The following is a 23,821-nucleotide window of genomic DNA, read 5'->3' as shown; positions in this document are numbered from 1 at the left end:
AATAACAACAACAACAAATTAAACCCACCAGTTTTGACAGAAATGCAGGATCGCTGCAAGCCCATATCTAGTGAAGTATGATGATTTATATATTTTTTTTTAGCGATGGAGTACGCCACAGAAAAATCCCCCTCACTCATCCCAGTCATTCTTTTACTTTTCTTTCTTTGGTTTCCTCTTTCTGTGTCAGTCCAAACGCACAGTTGTTACTTAGGACTATTTTGCTTTTTATAGTGTGTTCAATTGTTAAAGTTCCTGATTGCACTAAATAAAGCTGGTTTCAGCAGGTGCTTAACACAGTGCTCAGTTGTTTATTTGGGACCCCATTGCACTCAATCATTGGGTTTATATGGTTGTCTAGTATATTTATTTTGGGGACATCATGCATCTAAACACTTGAGCTATTGCTGTGCAATTTTTTTGATCTGTGCAATTCAGCATCATTACCAACATAAATTAACCTGTCACCAGGTACATCTGTCATTTACTTGGAGTGGAGGAGAGTTCAGTCTAAAATAGCCCCCTGCCAGGGTAGTGAAACCACCCTGTGCAGGGACGTCTCCAGTCTAGACAGGCATCGTGTATGTAAGGGATTTGAAGGTGGTACTGTATGGGCAAATACAACTGTTCCATAGCCCACTGGACAAGATTTTTTGAGTTGACATGCAAAAAAATAAATGCAATACCCAACACTGTAGTGCAGAAAGCTAAGATTTCAGATTGTAAGTAAAATGAAAAAAATCCTCTTGTATATACTGTATATATATATATCTGAAATGTATAGAAGTGTATGTGGCCAGTCTTTAATGAAGAATTCCCGTGAGGATGTATAACTGGTTTCTCTTGTCAAGTTGTGATGCTGTAACGTTTATCTATCAATGATAGTGACATTTTCCACGCTTTTACTGTGTTTATAAACCATTCAATCTGAGGACTTTACACTTGTTTTATGCCTCTGGGGATGCTTCTGTTTTGGTTCACAAAAAGCCTTCTATCATATATACCTCCATATAGTTTTTTGGCCTGTCACTGTACAGTACTTGTACCAAGTGAACAGTGCAGGAGTTGCTGATTTATACTGTACAGAGTTCATAGAAACAGAAGGCTACTGATTTGAACAGCTCATTCTGGGAATATTAATAAAGACCTCTCAATTGGCGCTAAATGATGTTTTTCATATAATTATTTTCAAAGAGAACAGAAGTGTTTTTTTTTTCTTTTTTTCTTGAACTGTGATCCGTTATTCTAGGTGCTGTGTCACATTGTCTGATTCCCAATACTATAGTTCTCCAAACAGTCAATTTGGGCATATTAAATGTAAATGTGATATTTGTTAGATGACTCTCTTGCCTGTCAGACTCCGTTTGAGATGCATGTTGATTTAGGTTTAACCCCTTGTCTGCTGAGGCCCTTTTGATGCTCTGTGCTACAAGAATTTGGGGATTTTGAGAGAGCTGTTTTACACCAAAATTACAATATGTTCCCATTAAGATACACTAAAATTGCAATATGTTCCCTTTAAGATATATATATATATATATATAATTTTAGTCACAGAATATTTCATTGGTGACAAGTTTTTGTGGATTTGTAGTCAAGTGACCACAAAAATTCAGTTATTATCGTATGCAACTTTTTCATAAAATGTATTATACCTACATCATCCGTAGTCTCTAAAATCCTTATGTTTGATGTAAGTTTTATGGAACTTTTAAGCTGCTCGATTTGCCTATGTCTTTGTGTAAATTGTTTTATTAGTTTTGGGAGTATTACTTGCTCTAGACTGACACCAGGCCACTTTGACTGTTCCACTTCAAATTATACAGCCCACAGTGTATATTACCCACCCCAATTTCACGTGCCCAGTACACCACCAAAGAATGAGCTATCCAGGCAAAAGTATATATTTTCTGAACAAAATAAGGATTTTAGAAATGGGTAACATGACCTCTCCCTTCAATGTTGTGTTCCCATAATCCTCCTGGAGCCCGAGGTAATGTTGCCGCATGAAATAAAAACAAGTGTTTTTTACTACCTTTGGCTACGTTGGTTTGTTTTGAAGGTTTATTTAGTCTTTTCAGTACTCATGTACTCTGTGGTACTTTTCAAAACACTCCTCCAAACAGTGGCCTGGCTGAGAGGGACAGTGTGGACCAGTACCGTGTATCCCTCCGTATGCCCTTGTGGAAACATACACGGCACCTTTTTTTGAGGATAGGCTTTTCTCCCGGACTGTGGCAGTGTTCGAATAAAATGCCATTCACGAAGTCTTGCCACAGTTTCTAACCTTTCAGTCTCTGGTACTCCTTGTGTATCGAACAAAAGGCTGGAGATCACAGAGGTCTGAAATTCAAGGAATGTGAGCTGAAGCTCTGGTGCTGTAGTTAGGTACACTACGTAGGCATTGCACAATGAGATCTGGACCATGTACATGCCAAGCTTCTTATACTGTGCCATGGTCTTCCTGCAGCATTGTACAGCTCCAGCATCTCGTCTGACCTATCCATGCCTCCCATGTGTTTGTTGTATTTTTATTTTTTTTAAATGGACGAGGACACAAAAATACATTGAAACCAACAATTACAATCAAATGTAATTAGATCTAACACAATAGTGTGTTGTAAGGGATATATATATATATATATATATATATATATATATATATATATATATATATATATATATATAATATAAACCAAAAAAAAAAAAACATTTTTAAATGGGTCCAGAAGAAAATAATCTAATAAAAAATGACAATCAAATTGTTTGTTTTGGGGGATATGAGGATAGGAGAAAATAAATCCAAAATGGTATAAATCAAGGTCTTCTTATATATATTGTAAGGTGACATTGGTTTTATGTTGGGAAATATTTTTAAGAAAAATAAAAAACTGAAATTTCTTGCTTGCATAAGTATTCAACCCCTGTGCTGTGGAAGCTCCCAGTTTACACCGATGAAAGAAATTGCCCTAATGAGGACACAGTTACCTAACCATTGGCCTCCACCTGTGAACCATTAAAGTTGCTGTCACATTTTCTGGATAAAAACCCCACTGTTGAAGGATCATTGGTCAGGCGGTGAATCTGAAGGAAAATGAAGTCCAAAACGCATTCTACAGAAGTTAGAGATAAAGTAATACAAATGCATAGATTAGGGAAAGGGTAAAAAATAATATCCAAGTGTTTGGATATCCCAGTGAGCACAGTTGGATCAATAATCAGGAAGTGGAAGCTGCATCACACCACCCAGGCACTGCCAAGAAAATGCCGTCCCTCAAAACTCAGCGCTTAAACAAGAAGGAGACTTGTGAGAGAAGCCACAGAGAGGCCAACAATCACTTTGAAGGAGCTACAGGGTTCAGTGGCTGGGAGTGGAGTAATGTTGCACAAGTCAACCATATCAAGAGTTCTGCATAACACTGGCCTGTATGGGAGGGTGGCAAGAAAGAAGGCATTACTCAAAAAGTACCATCTGAAAGCACGTCTGGAGTTTGCCAGAAAGCATAAGAGTGATCCAGCTGCGATGTGGGAAAAGGTTTTGTGGTCAGATGAGACCAAGATAGAGCTTTTTGGCCAAAACTCAAAGCGCTATGTGTGGCGCAAACCTAACACTGCCCATGCCTCAAGACACACCATCCCTACAGTGAAGTATGGTGGTGGCAGCATCATGCTGTGGGGATGCTTCTCATCAGCAGGGACTGGGCATCTTGTTAAAATTGAAGGAAGAATGGATGGAGCAAAATACAGGGAAATACTGCAAGAGAACCTGCTTCAGTCCGCTAAAAAACTGAAGCTTGGGAAGAAATTCACCTTTCAGCAGGACAATGATCCCAAGCACAAGGCCAAAGCAACATTGGAGTGGCTCATGAACAAAAAGGTGAATGTCCTACAGTGGCCCAGTCAAAGTCCTGATCTCAATCCCATTGAGAATCTGTGACACTATTTGAAAATTGCGGTCCACAAGCGTCGTCCAACCAACCTGAACAACCTGGAGCAAATCTGCCAAGAATGGGCCAAAATCACTCCGACACTGTATGCAAAGCTGGTACATACTTACTCCAAAAGACTTAAAGCTGTTATTGCAACGAAAGGTGGCTCTACCAAATATTAATGTGTGGGGGTTGAAATACTTATGCAAGCAAGATATTTCAGTTTTTTATTTTTCTTAAAAATATTTCCCAACATACAACCAATGTCACCTTACAATAATTGATTTTGAGTTTCAGTGTTTTAAAATAAAATATCAAACAAAGAAATTTCAATGTACCATTTGTAATTCAGTAATATGATAGAATTGGTCAGGGGTCTGAATACTTTTGCAAGGCACTGTGTATGTGTGTGTGTGTGTGTGTATATATATACAGACGTGCTCAAATTTGTTGGTACCCTCCACAAAAAATGAAGAATGCACAATTTTCTCTGAAATAACTTGAAACTGACAAAAGTAATTGGCATCCACCATTGTTTATTCCATATTTAATAGAAATCAGACTTTGTTTTTGATTTTTTATTCAACATAATATTGTAAATAATAAAACAAATGAAAATGGCATGGACAAAAATGATGGGACCGCTAACCTAATATTTTGTTGCACAAGCTTTAGAGGCAATCACTGCAATCAAACATTTTCTGTAGCTCTCAATGAGACTTCTGCACCTGTTAACAGGTAGTTTGGCCCACTCTTCCTGAGCAAACTGCTCCAGCTGTCTCAGGTTTGATGGGTGCCTTCTCCAGACTGCAAGTTTCAGCTCTTTCCATAGATGTTCGATAGGATTCAGATCAGGACTCATAGAAGGCCACTTCAGAATAGTCCAATGTTTTGTTCTTATCCATTCTTGGGTGCTTATAGCTGTGTGTTTTGGGTCATTATCCTGTTGGAGGACCCATGACCTGCGACTGAGACAGAGCTTTCTGACACTGGGCAGTACGTTTCGCTCCAGAATGCCTTGATAGTCTTGAGATTTCATTGTGCCCTGCACAGATTCAAGGCACCCTGTGCCAGGCGCAGCAAAGCAGCCCCAAAACATAACCGATCCTCCTCCATGTTTCACTGTAGGTATGGTGTTCTTTTCTTTGAAAGCTTCATTTTTTCGTCTGTGAACATAGAGCTGATGTGACTTGCCAAAAAGCTCCAGTTTTGACTCATCTGTCCAAAGGACATTCTCCCAGAAGGATTGTGGTTTGTCAATATGCATTTTAGCAAATCCCAGTCAGGCTTTTTTATGTTTTTCTTTCAAAAGTGGAGTCCTCCTGGGTCTTCTTCCATGGAGCCCACTTTCGCTCAAAAAGCGACGGATGGTGCGATCAGAAACTGACGTACCTTCACCTTGGAGTTCAGCTTGTATCTCTTTGGCAGTTATCCTTGGTTCTTTTTCTACCATTCGCACTATCCTTCTGTTCAATCTGGGGTCGATTTTCCTCTTGCGGCCGCGCCCAGGGAGGTTGGCTACAGTTCCATGGACCTTAAACTTCTTAATAATATTTGCAACTGTTGTCACAGGAACATCAAGCTGCTTGGAGATGGTCTTGTAGCCTTTACCTTTACCATGCTTGTCTATTATTTTCTTTCTGATCTTCTCAGACAACTCTCTCCTTTGCTTTCTCTGGTCCATGTTCAGTGTGGTGCACACAATGATACCAAACAGCACAGTGACTACTTTTCTCCATTTAAATAGGCTGAATGACTGATTACAAGATTGGAGACATGTGTGATACTAATTAAAGAAACTAATTAGTTTGAAATATCACTATAATCCAATTATTTAGTATCTTTTCTAAGGGGTACCAACAAATGTGTCCAGGCCATTTTAGAATATCTTTGTAGAATAAGCAATAATTCATCTCTTTTCACAGCTTCTTTGCTTTATTCTATGACATACCAAAGGCATGCAAGTATACATGATAAAATAGCTTTTAATTTCATCACTTTTCAGGAGGAATGAAGCATTATTTCAATGAGCTGTAAGGGTACCAACAAATTTGAGCACGTCTGTATATATATAATTAATGGTAAATGTACCTCTGTTTGACAGTAGGAAAACACTAGGGGTGAGACGATTCATTGTGTATCGATGCATTGCAATACTTTACAACACGATACTATAGACCTTTGGGTATTGAGATACAAGCTTGAAATGAGTAGCTAATATGCCACAGTTATTAAACTGTTGGTTGTCTGAACGTAAACTCCACTTGATCCTAGACATATTCCATTGAGCCGTCCAGACGCTTCCGGAATTTAAGCGGGTGTAGAGGAAACAATGTTTTTTTTTGTGTATTCCATTGCTAGCAAGCAGGGAATAGGATGTAACTCCTTACTTTAGGCAGCACTGAGCAAGAGTTTTTGAGGATGTAACAGTTACATTAGGCAGCATAGAATTGGTTAAGGACTCTGCTTTTGTGTATTAGTCTTAAATTGGCAGTTTGGAGAACTACAGCATTACTTCCAAATGTAATATTTGGCTTAGATGTGTTGTGCTATATAAACCAATACAAAGTAACCCATTGTACCAATATATTATCGAACATGCTGTATAAAAACTGGACAGAATACGTTATACATTTCTCAAGAATCTGTCATTGTCATTATACTTGTCTTGCACTGATTTTATGAAATGTAAGGGTTTACACTGGGGTAAGCCAATTTGTGACACATCTACTGTGAAAACACAAATACACTGCCTGTGTATATCTTGCACTGAATAACATACCTGTGTTGAATTTGCAAGGCAACTAAGTGATTATTTTTATTTCAGGGTTTTAAAGCTCTTGTATGGAGTTATTCTTCAGTTTATAAAATTACAAACTTTGTTATTTGAAGATTGTGTCACCATCTGTTACTGTACCTGTGTGATGCTTTCTATGTTTTGCTCTGAACCTAATCTTTCCATGTTTTTCTCAATGCAGAGTGAAGACAGCCCGAGCCCCAAGCGCCAGCGGCTTTCTCATTCAGTCTTCGATTTCACCTCTGCCTCCCCTGCCCCATCTCCACCAATGAGACCATGGGAGATGCCATCAAATCGTCGGCCCCCTTCAGCTAGACCCAACCAACACCATTTCCCAGGGGAAAGATGCAACACACCGGCTCGGAACAGGAGGAGGTACAGTAAGAGATAGACACCAGCACCCAGGAGGGGGTACAGTAAGACATAGACACCAGCACCCAGGAGGGGGTACAGTAAGACATAGACACCAGCACCCAGGAGGGGGTACAGTAAGACATAGACACCAGCACCCAGGAGGGGGTACAGTAAGACATAGACACCAGCACCCAGGAGGGGGTACAGTAAGACATAGACACCAGCACCCAGGAGGGGGTACAGTAAGACATAGACACCAGCACCCAGGAGGGGGTACAGTAAGACATAGACACCAGCACCCAGGAGGGGGTACAGTAAGACATAGACACCAGCACCCAGGAGGGGGTACAGTAAGACATAGACACCAGCGCCTAGGAGGGGGTACAGTAAGACATAGACACCAGCACCCAGGAGGGGGTACAGTAAGACATAGACACCAGCACCCAGGAGGGGGTACAGTAAGACATAGACACCAGCACCCAGGAGGGGGTACAGTAAGACATAGACACCAGCACCCAGGAGGGGGTACAGTAAGACATAGACACCAGCACCCAGGAGGGGGTACAGTAAGACATAGACACCAGCACCCAGGAGGGGGTACAGTAAGACATAGACACCAGCACCCAGGAGGGGGTACAGTAAGACATAGACACCAGCACCCAGGAGGGGGTACAGTAAGACATAGACACCAGCACCCAGGCAACATCGGGCAGAAATTTTGTGCACAAAATATGTGCACTGAATACACAAACATACTGTAGATGACAATTTGACAAAACCACAAGTTTCTTTTTTTGGTGAAAAAAGTTTCTTTTTTTTGGTTGCTATTTGTAGTACTTGGGGGGTGGGGGGGTGTGAATAGATGGTAGAATGAACTTGAGAATTATCAATTGAAGTTCTTAGTCTAGCTTTTCCAGCATGGTATCATTTCACCTGATGTAGAATACAAAAAATAACCAAATGTGTGATAGCCCCTGAAGTGTCTGTATTTCAAATATGTCATGGTTTTTGTCAGTAGTCATATGGCTAAGAACACAAACCCATTTGTTGCGCTGTAGTCATGTCCTACTTTAAATTTAGGTATACATGTCACCCTTGTTGAGATGTTGTTCTTGGGAGGGGTTTTCTATAAGTTGTCAGTAAAGTTTATATCTTTATTTATTGTATGCAGTGGAGAAAGTAGAATACCATATTCATTCGAATTTAAGACGCAGCCCAAATTTCCCGTCCTCAATTTGAGGAAAAATCTGCTGTCACACAGAGCATTTTAGTTATGTGCTGCCTATCATTTTCAGTCATGATTACTCACACCTGTTTTTCTCTTTTTTGTGGTATTACTTGGCATGTCAAAAAATATGGGGGTCTACCGTAAAAAACGTTGTATAAGTCGACTTTCTAGGCATTTTGTGTGGCCCTCAAAAGGGGGGAGCAACTAATACACTGGTGCGATGTATGCGCCGGTGTGTCTCATATTAAATTACTGTACCAGTGCCGCAATGGGATTACTACAGCCACGATTATGGCTCACATAAACTTAACTGTCAACAACCCGATTTATTTTTTCAGGATCTACGGCATTCAGGTCATGTTGCTAGGTAGAAACACAAACAACTATTCTAATTGAAAGTTTTAATTTCTTACTCTCAATACCTTAGTCATTTTGAATGTTAAACGCAAGCTTTCAGTCTCTTGACTGACCTCCTATACTGCTTCACTGTTAACCAAATAGCTGTCTCTATGAATTTCCTTATTCCCACCCTCCCAAACCATTGATTTGTCAACATTCAAACTGAACTCACCCCTGGGTTCCGTAGCAAACAGCTATTGGTTAGAAAGCTGAGTAGTAAACTAAAATCTATTGTTGTAACTGCAGTGCTTAATAATGCAGGAATTACGCGTGAAATTGCGCGTTGTTTAATTTACCGGAATGCATGTCAATCGCAATGCTGAAAAAACAGTATGTGACTGGAGACGAAACAAAGACAAACTTAAAATGGCGAAAGAAGAATGAGCTGATCAAGGGGGAAAGTGTTTATAGCCCGATGTAGAAAACATTTTGTTTGAATGGAGTACTTTGAATGACTTTAATACATACTGAACTTGTTCTACATGTCAGTGCAACGCAGTGGTACACTTGTAAAGTATGTGTGTGGTTATGGTTCTGATTAACAAAACAAAATGAATGTATTTGTACAGCTGGAAGTGCATGCAGTTCCTTAATAGCTTTCAGATCCAATTGACTTGATATTTAGGTACAGAGTGTTTTTTTAACATTATTGCTAGATAATGTTCTACTAATTTACTAAATGTACTTAATACTGTTACAATGTGTTTCTTCGTTCCAGAATAATATTTCAAATGCAGTTGTCTAAAAAATGTATAACAGTCTACTTTTAACTTAAATGCATTGAAACCGTTAGTAGGAACAAATGATAAACCCTTATCTACCACAGATAATTGAACTTGGCTACGTTCATAATCAGATATGTTAATTACTGCCAAGTCTGGTTCCTGGTGGTCATCCTTTGAATATGGTTTTGCCGATCTCCTCTTCCTGCCCCATCTTGTCTTTTTCGTCCGCCTTTGTGGCAATGTGCATCTGCACTGCGTCAATTGCCTAGAAAATGACTCCTTGTTGGAGACGAGGATTCACTTGTGTGTCCCAAGTCACTTGACTCGCCATTACTTTTAGTAGGGGATCGGAAGTCTGGATGGTTTCTTGTTTGTTGTTCGTTATATCTTTTCAATTTATCGTTCCAATTATACACAGTCCTGTTCTTCTTCTTATATAATAATAATACTTTATTTATAGAGCGCCTTTCATACCGCAGAGTTCAAGGCACTTCACACAAGTTCACAATTACAAAGATATTATAAAAACACTAAGACAAGAAAAATACTCATAAAAATAAAAAATACATAAAGAATTAAATAGAACAGTTAAAATAACCATGTCAAAATAAAATCAGAAGGCTAAATAATAAACATGAGTCTTAAGCCTTGATTTAAAAGTAGTCACTGTGGGCGAACTTCTGATATGCTCGGGCAGAGAGTTCCACAGTTGCGGCGCCCGAACACAAAAAGCAACCTCTCCTTTCTTCCTAAGCCTTACCCTCGGAGTGCAGAGTAGGCTGCTATCAGCTGACCTCAAAGCACACGGAGGCCGATAGGGAGACAATAACTCTGACAAGTAATCTGGTGCCATTCCATTTAGTGCTTTAAACATAAGCAATATAATTTTAAAATCAATTCTATATTTCACTGGAAGCCAGTGCAGAGGTGCCAGCATATATATGCTCTCTCTTATTTGTTCTGGTGAGAACCCTTGCAGGGCGTTACAGTAGTCCAGTCTAGACTAAATAAAGGCATGGACTACTTTCTCGGCATCAATCTAATTTTGACAATATTTTTTAGATGATAAAAAAAGACACTTTTGTAATCCTTTTAATATGCAACTCAAAACTTAAAGCAGAGTCAAAGATAACACCCAGATTCATCACCTCTGATTTTAAATTCACCCAAGTCTATTTTTGACAAGTCAAGTTGTTGCTGAGAACCTACTATCAAAACCTCTGTCTTATCAGAGTTTAATTGCAGGAAATTTTGGGACATCCAAATTTTGATGTCAATAATACACTCAAGTAAGACTGATGTAGTGCTAATGTCACCAGGTTTCACAGAGATATATAACTGTGTATCATCTGCATAGCAGTGAAAATTGACACCATGTTTACGAATAATCTGGCTTAGAGGTAACATGTATAAAGAGAACAATATTGGACCAAGAACAGAACCCTGAGGAACACCACAGGTAAAACGTGCTAAACCTGACAAGCGAAACAAAAAACTTTTTGAAAGGTAAGCTCTAAACCAGTTTAGTACATTACCCGTCAAGCCCGCCCATCCCATAAGACAGTCAATTAAAATGGAGTGATCCACTGTATCAAAAGCTGCACTGAGGTCCAAAAGAACCAGAGTGGATATAGTATTTGAATCTGCACTCATCAATAAATCATTGGTTATTCTTACCAGAGCAGTTTCTGTACTGTGATTGGAGCGAAATCCTGATTGAAACTTTTCAAAGATATTAGTAGTCAAGAATTCATTGAGTTGTTTAATAAAATTACTCAAAAGTGAGCTGTCAAAGTTGGTATTTTTAAGAAGGGGCTTAAAAATCGGGGTAGTTTTAAAAGAAGCTGGAACTATTCCAGATTCCAGTGAAATATTTATAATCTCAAGAATCTCATTACATAGGTAACCAAGGACATCCTTCAGAAACCTTGTCGGAATGGGATCTAAAGTACTATGTGCAGGTTTCATCTGCATTACAATCATATTTAGATCCTGTACAGTAATTAAAGAAAATGATTCAACCTCCATTTCCGCCAGTCTGTCTGAAATATTTAAAATCAAAACCATAGACTGGAATTTGTTCCCTAATGGTCTTTATTTTGTTTTGAAAGTAATTGAGAAATTCTTCACACTTAGTAGATTACACTTCTAGATTTCTAATAGGTGAAGATGAAGGATTAACCAATTTATTTATAGTTGAAAAAAGCACCCTGGAGTTATTTTTATTTACGTCAATGAGATTGGAGAAGGCGGCACATCTTGCTTATCGTATAGCTTCATTGTACCTCAATAAGTGTTCTTTCATAATATCATAGTAGATATGTAATTCTGTAGCCCTCCATTTACGTTCCACCTTACGACAGTCTCTTTTCATATGCCGGATGGTATTGTTAATCCAAAGATCATTGCGTTTAGGTGAAACTAATCTAGTTTTAACTGGGGCGACAGTATCGAGAGTAGTTGTACAATGGTGGTTATATCTGGCAACTAACATCAGTAGACAGAGACTGCAAAGGAGTTGATGGAGCTAAGTTTATTATTTCAGAAAACATTTTTACAGTTGAAGGATTAATTGCACGACTTTTAATAGTGTGAGATTAGAAACAGGTAGCATAGCCTCAAGTAAAATACAAAAGTGATTAGAGATATTAGGATCTGTTATGGACGAGATATTAACAACTAGACCTCGAGAAATAACAAGATTTAAAGTGTGCCCACGATTATGGGTGGGCCCTAAAACATGCTGAATAAAATCTAGAGTCCAAGAGCCTCAAAAACTCACTTGTCTTTGAATCAGCTTCACAATATGTAAATTAAAATCTCCAAGTAGAAGAATCCTATCATAATTAACAGATAAAATAGACAGGTATTCAGCAAATTCTGATAGAAAGGACTGACTAGGTTTAGGTGGGCGATAGAGGATTATAATAAGAACAGGTAGTTGGCTGGTTAATATTAAAGATAAAGACTCAAATGAAGAAAACTCTTCAGCATTTTTCTGTTTACAGTTATGGAAAAAGTCCACCCCTTTGCCTCTCAGAACGTGCTTTCTGAACGAAGGTATAATTTAAAGGAGAAGCTTCAATCAGGGAAGTATTGTCATTCACAGTGATCCAAGTCTCTGTAACGTATAATAAAATCATTGATTAGAAAGGCTTTGTTTGATAACGAGTGAACATTAAGTAAAGCCAGGCGTAAGTTTACACTCTCGGCTATTGGGGGTGTAACTGTGATAATGGGGACCCTAATCTTGAGTGTCTCTTTCATACTTTTTGATTTTATATGTCTTTAGTTCGCTTTCAAAATGTCGAACTTCATCCATTGTCTTTTGTTCATATCATTTATATTCATCCGATTTCATTTTGCCATGTAATTTCTCTTTAGTTTGTAGTGCTTCTGTCTTCATCAGCGTACTTTTCATGTTTTATTTGCTCAATAATCAACAGGGTTAAGTCCAAAAAACATTTGTTCAATACCTGTTCCCGGTCTGGATCTTTATTATTATTATTATTATTTATTTATTTCTTAGCAGACGCCCTTATCCAGGGCGACTTACAATTGTTACAACATATCACATTCTACAGATATCACATTATTTTTACATACAATTACCCATTTATACAGTTGGGTTTTTACGGGAGCAATCTAGGTAAAGTACCTTGCTCAAGGGTACAACAGCAGTGTCCCCCACTGGGGATTGAACCCACAACCCTCCGGTCAAGAGTCCATAGCTCTAACCACTACTCCACACTGCTGCCAGTTTTAGCTCCAAAAGTGGGTTTCTCATTTTTTCTTAACCCTTGAGGTATCTGTTTAGCTGTCCAATATACTGATAAGGTAATAGCATGCCACAAGCGAATTTCTTTTTTTATTTATATAGTTCATTCTGGATATCAAATCTTCTATCGTTTCACTCGAGAATGACGAGGTCATTTGAAGATCTTCAAACAGAGATTGCGGCAAAGTGATGTAATTTGCTTGTGCATCAGTAATTGAGAGGCACTGAGCCTGTAGTTCAGCATTTACTCCAGATAATTGAAATCCTTCCATTATAATCCAAGGAAACAGGTACAAAACGTGCAACAAAACATGTAGGGAACTCCTTACAACAATCCCCAATTATAAATTCCAAAAAAAGGCATCTGTGCACTCCAATGTTTAACCTCTGTGAGGTGCTGACCATAAGGCTATGTAAAAGAAAGCAGTCTATGTGAACTCACAATTGCTTCTTCCAGTTTTTAAGTGAAGTCCACCAGGACAGGTCACACTCTCAAAAAATAGGACAGGACCACTTTTTGTATTTAAAAAAGTTCTAAGTTTACCATATACAGCTCTGGAAAAAATTAAGAGACCACTGCAAAATTGGTGGTTTTACTATTTATAGGTATGTGTTTGGGTAAAGTTAACATATTTGTTTTATTCTATAAACTACTGACAACATTTCTCCCAAATTCCAAATAAAAATATTGTCATTTAGAGCATTTATTTGCAGAAAATGACAACTGGTCAAAATAACAAAAAAGATGCTTGTCAGACCTCAAATAATGCAAAGAAAATAAGTTCATATTCATTTTTAAACAACACAATACTAATGTTTTAACTTAGGAAGAGTTCAGAAATCAATATTTGGTGGAATAACCCTGATTTTCAAGCACAGCTTTCATGTGTCTTGGCATGCTCTCCACCAGTCTTTCACATTGATGTTGGGTGACTTTATGCCACTCCTGGCGCAAAAATTCAAGCAGCTCGGCTTTGTTTGATGGCTTGTGACCATCCATCTTCCTCTTGATCACATTCCAGACGTTTTCAATGGGGTTCAGGTCTGGAGATTGGGCTGGCCATGACAGGGTCTTGATCTGGTGGTCCTCCATCCACACCTTGATTGACCTGGCTGTGTGGCATGGAGCATTGTCCTGCTGGAAAAACCAATCCTCAGAGTTGGGGAACATTGTCAGAGCAGAAGGAAGCACGTTTTCTTCCAGGACAACCTTGTACTTGGCTTGATTCATGCGACAAATCTGCCAGATTCCAGCCTTGCTGAAGCACCCCCAGATGAGTGCAATTTTCAGCTTTGCCCAACACCTGGTCGTCTAATGGTTAGACGGAGACCTGGAGAGGCCTACAAGCCACAGTGTCTCGCACCCACTGTGAAATGTGGTGGAGGATCGGTGATGATCTGGGGGTGCTTCAGCAAGGCTGGAATCGGGCAGCTTTGGCATGAATCAAGCCAATGAAAATATGAGAAATAATGAAATAAAATATATGACATTGTGCTTGCTGTGGTGTATTTAATTTCAAAAATAGCAGAATGAACATGCTCAATTTAAACTTGTTTTTACTAAAAAAAATAAACAGTGTGTTATGTGCTGTCAGACCAGGATTTGGGCTGCAGCTTGCTGTTTCCTTATTACAACTAAGTGCCATCACCAATTCCACACACATTTTTAGTCCTGTATTGCAGGTGCCTTGATGCTCCAAAATATTTTTTTTCTTCTTGTTGGTCTTGCCTTGCTGTGAGCAGTGCTGAAATAAAACTCCTTTGCACTAATGGAGTACTTTGTCTGACACTACAAACAGATCACTACTTGTCTAGCACATGCTTAAACCATGCAAAATTGCAGCAGAATGTACCATTTTAATCCTTTAAACCGTCCCCCCCGCCCCTCCCACACTCTCCCCCATCAGCCCTACACGCCACGATGAGATGGCTGCCCCTACTACCTTGTAAGTGCCACGTAAGTTAAAACTAATTGAAAACCCTGGGTTGTACAGTAGTTCAAAGTAACATTGCAGTTAAAATGGAAGGCTTTTTTTTTAATGCTTACCCCAATACCATTAAATATTTTGCAGTATTTATTGAGATTACTCATGACTTCAAGGTAATGTAGCGTTTAACCACAGAAAAAAAAACATTTTAGTCTCTCAGTGTTAAAATTATAGGGTAAGTAAAGGCTGCTACACACCAGACGTGATGCAGCAAGCAGAATTGTGCAGCGATGCGTCAGAATGAATGAATGAATGAACCTATCCTTTTGACAGGCGACGCAGAAGTGGCACCAGGGCGGCAGTGGAGCGACACGAAATAAATAGGATTGAATCATATACTAGGGTATTGAGCAATCAGAGAACAGCTTCAATGCATGTGGTCCAGCAGGGTGAAGCAGTAGCCAAATACTTGTCGTTGAAAAAATACCCAGAGTTTTATGACAAAGGGCATCACAATGATAAAAATACAAATTTGAAAGACAATATATGGGAGTCCATTTCAAAGGAACTGGATAAGTATGATGTGTATGATTTATTGCCATATATGTTGAAATACCATCAGAGAAGACACTCACTCATAATTTCCACATAATGTTGATGAATATGTACCAGTCTTGATCATAGTTTTGTCAATAGCAATTTTGAACAGCTGTATAGATCTGGCAGTTTTCAAACCTGTCGCATCACCTCTGTGTTGCCTCTGGTGTGAGTGGTCATGTCGCCAATTAAAAAATCGCGTCTGGTGTGTGGAGACCTTTACTCCCTGACCCAAAACCTTATCTGGAGTGCTGCCCATGAGGTAATGGTTACATTTCTATTTCAGGGAACCAGGGTTATGCTAAATGTTTTATTATATACATTACAGTAAGTAATAGAGCTATTTATCATACAGACACATTTTTAATAGTCAAGTCCACATCCAGTCTACTGTTTTTTTTCCACCTGCTTCTTTTATGATATTGTGTGTGACATTCTCCCTGTGTGTGTTCTGTGTACAGTAAAATAAGCTATGGTAACAATTGGTATCTCTCAAATTATAATTTATTGGCAGTGAGTATATAATATTACAGTGCAAGTCACCTTGGTTTACTAAAAACAAAAAAAAATACTCCTACAGTCCTTTTATTAAAGCTTCTTAATTTAACTTCCATAGGTCACCCTCCCTTTATCCCTTAAAAAGAAAAAACACTGTTCCCCCAAAGCCCATCTGTCTGTCACCCCTTTGCCTCCCTTCTTCCAGAATCCTAGAGTCAGCACTGCCAAGAAATTAACACCTTTATACACCTTTATACATGAGCAAATCTATCACTTTGTACAAGATTATATGTTACCTCCGCAACTCAACTGAACATCAAGAAGATGCCATTCCCACAACCCCCACCACTGGGAAACAAGCAGATGATGGTCAAGACAAAGGAGTTGGATTCACATTTCAGGAAAGAACTCGTAGCAAACTACAACAAAGGAAATGGCTACAGAACAGTATCAAAGAAATATGGAATACCAAAATCCACAATCAGAGCAATAATCAAGAAGTACCACAGAACAAATTCAACTGAAACACTTGAAAGACGTTCATGTCCAAAGAAAATTAAGGGCACAGCAGGTAGGAGAATCAATCGTCCAAGCAGCTAAAAAAACAGCCAAGGACTTAAAGCAAGAGTTAGAAGCATCGGGCATAATAGTGCATGAAAGAACAGTACAAAGGCACGTGAACACTGAAGAGCTGTATGCACGTAGACCACGCTTCAAACCACTTTTATACAAAATTCGCAAAACAAGCTTTGCCAAGGAATATGAACAGGAATCTGAAGCATTCTTTAACAAAATTCTCTGGTCCAGTGAGATTCAAATATAACTTTTCCCAAAAAATGGATCACTGTATGTTTGCACAAAAAAGGGAAAGCCTTCAATGAAGAAAACCTTGTACCTACAGTTAAACATGGAGGTGGTTCAATCATGATATGGGGTTGTTTTAGCAGTTCAGGGATTGGAGACATTCATGTGATTTTGAAGATTGAATGAATGCAGCCATGCAAAGTATCATGATGTCATCTGCTCATAGGCTGATTGGCGGACAGTTTATCTTCCAACATGATAACGACCCAAAGCCGACGGTTAAGTCAACTCTGGAATTATTAAAGAAAACCAAGATAAAAGTTTTGGAATGGCCTTCATAATCACCAGATCTCAATCCAATAGAAGTGCTTTGAGCTGAAGGAAATATGATAGAAGATAGAATGGGCCCAGATTTCACCAACAAGATCTGAAAGCCGTAATCAAAGCTAATGGAGGACACACAAAATACTAAAGCAGGGGTGCCAATACTTTTGTCATGAAGGAATACTTTAAATAAAATACGTAATATAGTATATGTAATATTGCAATATGAAAATGTAATATTGCTTAATCACTTAAGTGCGACACTTTGTTTATTTTCATGAAAATGTATTCTCTTCCTAGTAGTAACCCTAACCCTAACCTAGTAGTTTCTTCATGCTAATAGTGTGTTCTCTTTGCAGCCCTCCTGTTAGGCGTCAGCGGGGGAGGAGGGATCGGATGCCACGACACAACTCAATCAGCCAGGACGAGAACTACCACCACCTCATGTATGGACAGCAGCAGAGTATGGAGGAGCCTCGCGCCTTCCACCCCCCCAGTGTCTCCCCGCGCCTGCTGCACCCTGCTGCCCACCCCCCGCAGCCGAACACAGTCATGGTGGACATCCACGAGCAGGTATGAGACAATGTGCGAAACACACTAACATACTCACACAGGGTTATAGCTAATGAAATTCCATACATCTTAACTGTTGTACTCTATAGGTGTGTGTTTGATAAAAAAAATATGTTTAGGCAAGAATATTTTTGTTTTAAAAAAAAAACCAAAAAAAACTGGGACCTTGTTAGTAAATAAAACTCAAATTGTGCATTATCTTTTGGTAGATATATAATCCATTTGCAAGAGAAAACATCTATGCTGACATAATATATGGTTTCCTACACCACCTGCAGGTTAAAAGAGTGCTAACCAAGGCTTTAAAGAATCATGGAATTAGTGTATACAGATGAAACCTCTTTTAAGCATCCTTACCTGAAACCCTGCCAAATTGTGTTTTTTTTTTTACGGTTTTTTTTTGACAGATTCATCAGGGCACAGTTCCAGTCTCTTACACGGTCACCACAGTAGCTCCACATGGGATTCCACTTTGCACAGGCCAGCACATCCCAGCATGCAATACACAGCAGGTGCCAGGATGTTCAGTGGTATTCAGTGGACAGCACTACCCTGTGTGCAGTGTGCCTCCTCCAGTAAGTCATTTTTATAACACTTTTTGCTCAGTGAGTGGGTTTATGTATTGTAGCCCCTAGGGGAGGAATTACATGTTTACATGCACATTAAAAATCCAATCCATCATAACAGAAAGCTGGCAATGGTTCCCTATCCCTAACTGCTCCCTTTTCCGCCGGTACACTGTAGAACGAATGAGGTTACCTTTTGCCGATTAACTAGCAGTCACTGGCTCAAGTCTGACCGCTTGCAGTCCCTCCCGCAGTGTTTTGTTGCCGCCTTGGTCTGTGTTTGGAGTATCATTTCGAAGGCTGTCAGGGCTCTGACAGTAGACTTCCATCAGTCTTTGGGCACCCCTATATATTGCTTCTGCGGTAATTGTGGGTCACAGACCTGCTCTGTTCCCAACCCGGTACACGTACCAAACAGCGAACGAGGTTACCACACCGGTACCGTACCAAGTGAACCCTACCGTAACCTACGCGCTTAAACAGTGGTACCAACCTGTAACATAAGTGCATTGCTGTATTGTGCTGTATGAGACAGCATATTTTTTGGTTACAAGTACTGTATACTGCACGTGTTACCAGGGATTCGGAACGGAACGGAAACCTGAACAATAAACGGAAAAAAAATACATTTTTTTCATGGAACAGAAACAAAAAACGAAACTAAATTATTTATTACATTCTGGAATGAAATCAATATTCAAGATTTTGTTTATCGGTTAATAACAGGGTTTTTTTCTTTCCCTTTCAGCCTGTTCTCTCTGTCTCTTTCCATTGTTTTCAAACATACAATCATTTGAAAAAAGCGCTCTTCCCATGGTCTTACACCTCAGTGGTCAACGACAAAGCATACATCACAGCCAGCTAATGAATGACATTCAACATTACATTTAGCTTGCTTTTTTGGAGCAGCAGGCAGCGAATCAAAGAGCACTATATTTTTAATTTTCCTTCAGTTCAGGCTTCCACCTTCCGGATCCACGTTATGAGTTTTGTATTCACTCAAACAGGTACTGTTATTAACTTATTAAGTTATGTACACAGAAAACAAGCTGTAAACATGTGTGTAGCAAGTGAGGTGCTTTGTTACTAAACGGCGCTCAGCTAGGTATATCAGCGATGGCCAATATAGATTTTCGGTGGATCTCGGGACAAATCAGAACAAGCACTAGCATATAAGCATGCAACAGTTCTTGTCTCTGCGATGGGCAGAGCCTTCTGTGTCGTCCAGTAGCACAGATGAAAATAGCTCAACAGTTGCTGCATATGAGACTAACAGAATGCTTGTGCGTACATTTTAATTTAGGCGCACGTATGCGACTAGAAATTCCTAAAGGTTGACTATAAACAATAAACGTGATTTATTTTTTCAGCGGAAAAGTATAAAACAAAAGAAAAAACTGTTCACAGTTGTAAAAGTGTAAAAGATTTCCCCTGGCTTAAGTCTGACAATGTTAAAAAAAAAAAAAAATCAGTGTTTTGCACGTTTTATCAGGATGCAGGGGAACTGATGGCAGGCAAGACTGCATTTTTAACAAGGAGCCAGAAGTTCAAACATAAAAATATATTAAACACAGTGCTTCAAAACGGTACGCAATGTGCGGAGAGACAGACCATCCCACTACCATAAACAGACAAGTAGCACATTCTGTGGAACATGCTACCAGGCAGATAAAAAAAAAAAAAGTTGTCCCTTTTTTATTTTGTTGATGCAAAAGTACTGAACTGCACAAGTGTTATGTAAGAAAGGAAGGAAAAAAGATCTGTATATATTCAACAATACATTTGAGCAAAAAATTGTATTATACATTTTTTTGTGTGTGTTTTTTTTTTTTAGGCGCACATGTACAAGTTAGCGTAGAGCGTTTGTTACGTTTTTGTTGTTGTGGTTGTTTTGTTTTATTATTGCTATTACGTATTGGACACATTATATTAAATCCTGCTAATAATTGTTCGTCATAGCTTACTGGTGGATCACGGAGCATGTTGAGAGCCATCAAAATGGATCACAGTGTTTGGTGTATTGGCCACCACTAAGTTATATGTTCCTGGATATTAAGAGTTAAGACATTTACAGTCGACTTGAGAAGACAGCAATGTTTATTGTATAACAAATTTCTTTTGTTGTATTCTCAATCATTTAACGATTCATGATTTAATTGTTGTGTTTCATTTTAATTGTTATATCCAAAATAAGTATGTAGAACACGTGTTGAATTTGTTGTATGTTTAACTAGCTGACAGTCACGCATCCTTATTAAACTCGTGCAGACTATGACCGAGGGGTAATAAGATAATTAATAGCTAGTTAACCCCTCAGCCAGAATATAAAAGCCTGCAACTTTCTTTGTTCGAGGAAGGGTTCAGAGTGGAGAACGAGTGTGGAGAGGAGGTAATAGTAAAACACAGAGAAATAACAATTGCTAAACGTGCTGGTTAATAAAACAGCACAATACTTGTTATTGTTTGTTTGTTTGTTTGTTTGTTTGTTTGGCCAACATGTCCTTTTCTTTTGTGTAGTTTTGTTTAAATCTTTTGTTTATTATTTAATAAAACACTGAGCGCCGTAGCGCCTCAGTTTCGCCGGCTACTTGCTGAGTCTGTGTTTCTGGTCTGACGTCACCCCTGCAGCCATCCTGTTCACAGTTGGTGTCAGCAGTGGGGTGACAGCACCGCCAAGCATCAGGCCAGGAATACTGCAGGGTTTTTTTTCTAAAGAAGTTTTTTGTTTTGTCTGGGGAAAAAAAAAATAATAATAAAAATGGGAAGAAGTGGCAGCAGCAGCAAGCACATCAACAGCAGCACAGGGCCAGTTGCAGGTCCCACTGCGTCTCTGCTACACCGGACGTCTGCCTCGCCTGTCTAGACGAGGAAGGGTGGTGCTTCCTTTGTGGCGAGGTCAGGTACCTTCCCCTCGACAAAAACCCCCCATGGCAAGGAGAAGAGGAGTCGTCCCCAGCGCCAGCGGGAGAGGAGCCATCACTGCCATCTCCAGCACCAGAGGGAGAGGAGCCATCGCTGCCATCTCCAGCGCCAGGAGGAGACTGCTTGCTGTCTCTTGCCTCCACCGCCAGGAGCAGAGCAGAAGGAGCTGCCTCTGCCTCCACTGCCACCACCACCCGAAGATTACCTGCTTCTCCCTCCTCCACCGCAATGGGAGGACTGCTTACCGCTTCCACCTCCACCGCCGTGGGAGGACTACCTGCCGCTCCCACCTCCACTGCCATGGGAGGGACTGCTCCTGCCCTGCCTCGCTCGGCCCAAGGATGCCTGCCTCGCTCGGCCCAAGAATGCCTGCCTCGCTCGGCCCAAGGATGCCTGCCTCGCTCGGCCCAAGGATGCCTACCTCGCTCCGCCCAAGGATACCTGCTGCATCGCCTGGGGTTGCCTGCTGCTCTGCATCGCCCGGGGAGCCACCAGTTATGAAGTACGAGGAAGTGGAGCTCCCGCTGCCGCCTTCATAGCCAGGGGCTCCACTCCCGAGTTTGCTTCCCGAGGGTCCGCTGCTGCCGTCGCTTCCCGAGGGTCCGCTGCTGCAGCTACCTCCCGAGGGTCCACTGCTGCCATCGCCTCCCAAGGGTCCGCTGCTGCCGTCACCTCCCAGGGGTCCGCTCCTGGCTTCGCGGCCTGGGGATGCCTGCGCCTTGTCGCCAGGGGTCGCCTGGGGTCGCTGCCGGCTCCGCTTCGCCTGGGGTCGCTGCCGGCTCCGCTTCGCCTGGGGTTGCTGCCGGCTCCGCTTCGCCTGGGGTCGCTGCCGGCTCCGCTTCGCCTGGGGTCGCTGCCGGCTCCGCTTCGCCTGGGGTCGCTGCCGGCTCCGCTTCGCCTGGGGTCGCTGCCGGCTCCGCTTCGCCTGGGGTCGCTGCTGGCTCCACTTTGCCACAGGAAATACTGTAGTTGGAGCCCAACAAGGGGGAGCTGCCGGCTATGAAGATGGTGGGAGAGGTAAAGAGACCACCTACCCCCGCAGCACTTTCGCTGCAGGGAATTCGGTGGCTGGAGCCCCAGAAGAGGGAGCTGCCTCGGCTCACCGTGCACCAGCGACCCCTATGGTCTGGCCGGGCGCCTGCGGGCTTGCCTGTAAGCTGCCCAGAGCTGCGTTGTCCTCCGACGCTGTAGCTCTGAAGTGGCTGCACGGTGAGTCTGCAGTGTGTAAAGAAGCGGCTGACGGCACACACTTCGGAGGACAGCATGTGTTTGTCTTCGCCACTCCCGAGTCAGCGTGGGGGTGGTAGCGGTGGGCTGAGCCTAAAAATAATTGAACATTACTAAATTGGGGAGAAAACAATAAAAATAATTAATAAATAAATAATAATAATAAAAAAATATATATATATATATATATATATATCTAAAAGTTGGGAAGCTAGCAATATGCTACCGAAAATACTCCATCAAACAGGTTTCTAGTTGTTGGAAACATCAACATCATTTTATTGTAATTACTAATTAATTAAAATCAACGAAGCCTCCATGCTAAACTCAGTCACTCAGAAATGACATAGGACTATTCCATGATAGCAAATGGCAATCATGTATTTTTATTGATAATACAATTACAGAAAAGGCGGCAAAGAAAAGTTCACTATCCACGGCTCTCTATAGCTGACCTCATTACGAAAACATATTGGCATTTTCTTGGCGACTAAAACATACAGTACTGATGCTAATTAAAACGCTTACCTAGTATGTGATGGATGTCCCTGCTTGTTACCACATAAATCACTGATGATGGCAGGGAAATTGGAGAGAGCTTCAGTCGCAAGACATTTTTGGCGTTTTTAATCTCTGACGGTATTTCATCTTGATTGCCCTTTGCTAGTAATGTACTAGTATTGAGCCAACAATGCAAATTTGTTCACTGGATTGAAAGCTAAAAACTCACACCAGACGTAACGGCTTGTCAAACTAGACCGCATGCAGTACTTTGGTTTCTGATTGGACAACATTATGTATTTTGAAATGAACCAATAGTACTTAAGTTACAATAAACGTTAATCGGGTCATTGAAAAAAATATATATATCGACTTGCAGGCATGAACAAACACAGTAAATAAAATGAGTTAGACTAGGCTTTTAGTTTTTTTAAATAAGTATATATATTTTTTTTTTTCATCCCAAAGACAGACTGCAGTAACCGCCCAACTGTTTATATGACATTTAAACAATAGGATTTATTTATAACGTACATATTTAATATGTAAATTAGCCATGTGTGCACTGAACGCTCTGTTACAGCACAGCAGTCTGGTGTTAGCGATTAAACGTTGATTACATGATAAAAGTTTGCAATAGATTGGGAAGTGGTACTAAATAAAATGCGCTC

At 40.3% G+C, this 23,821-nt stretch overlaps 1 protein-coding gene across 2 annotated transcripts in view; it reads left to right on the top strand.

Annotated features, from left to right (window-relative positions):
* Positions 1-23,821, top strand: part of LOC117409321 (E3 ubiquitin-protein ligase RNF38) — a 136,043-nt gene that overhangs the window by 95,923 nt on the left and 16,299 nt on the right. For both annotated transcript variants that reach the window (XM_058996642.1, XM_058996649.1), the window contains 3 exons: positions 6,908-7,101; positions 17,721-17,934; positions 18,342-18,509. In XM_058996642.1, the coding sequence (XP_058852625.1) occupies positions 6,908-7,101; positions 17,721-17,934; positions 18,342-18,509 (576 nt within the window). The remainder of the gene's footprint in view (positions 1-6,907; positions 7,102-17,720; positions 17,935-18,341; positions 18,510-23,821) is intronic.

Source organism: Acipenser ruthenus, chromosome 2, assembly GCF_902713425.1.
Source record: "Acipenser ruthenus chromosome 2, fAciRut3.2 maternal haplotype, whole genome shotgun sequence".
NCBI classification, from domain to species: Eukaryota; Metazoa; Chordata; class Actinopteri; order Acipenseriformes; family Acipenseridae; genus Acipenser; species Acipenser ruthenus.
This window is presented reverse-complemented; position numbering and strand designations above follow the sequence as displayed.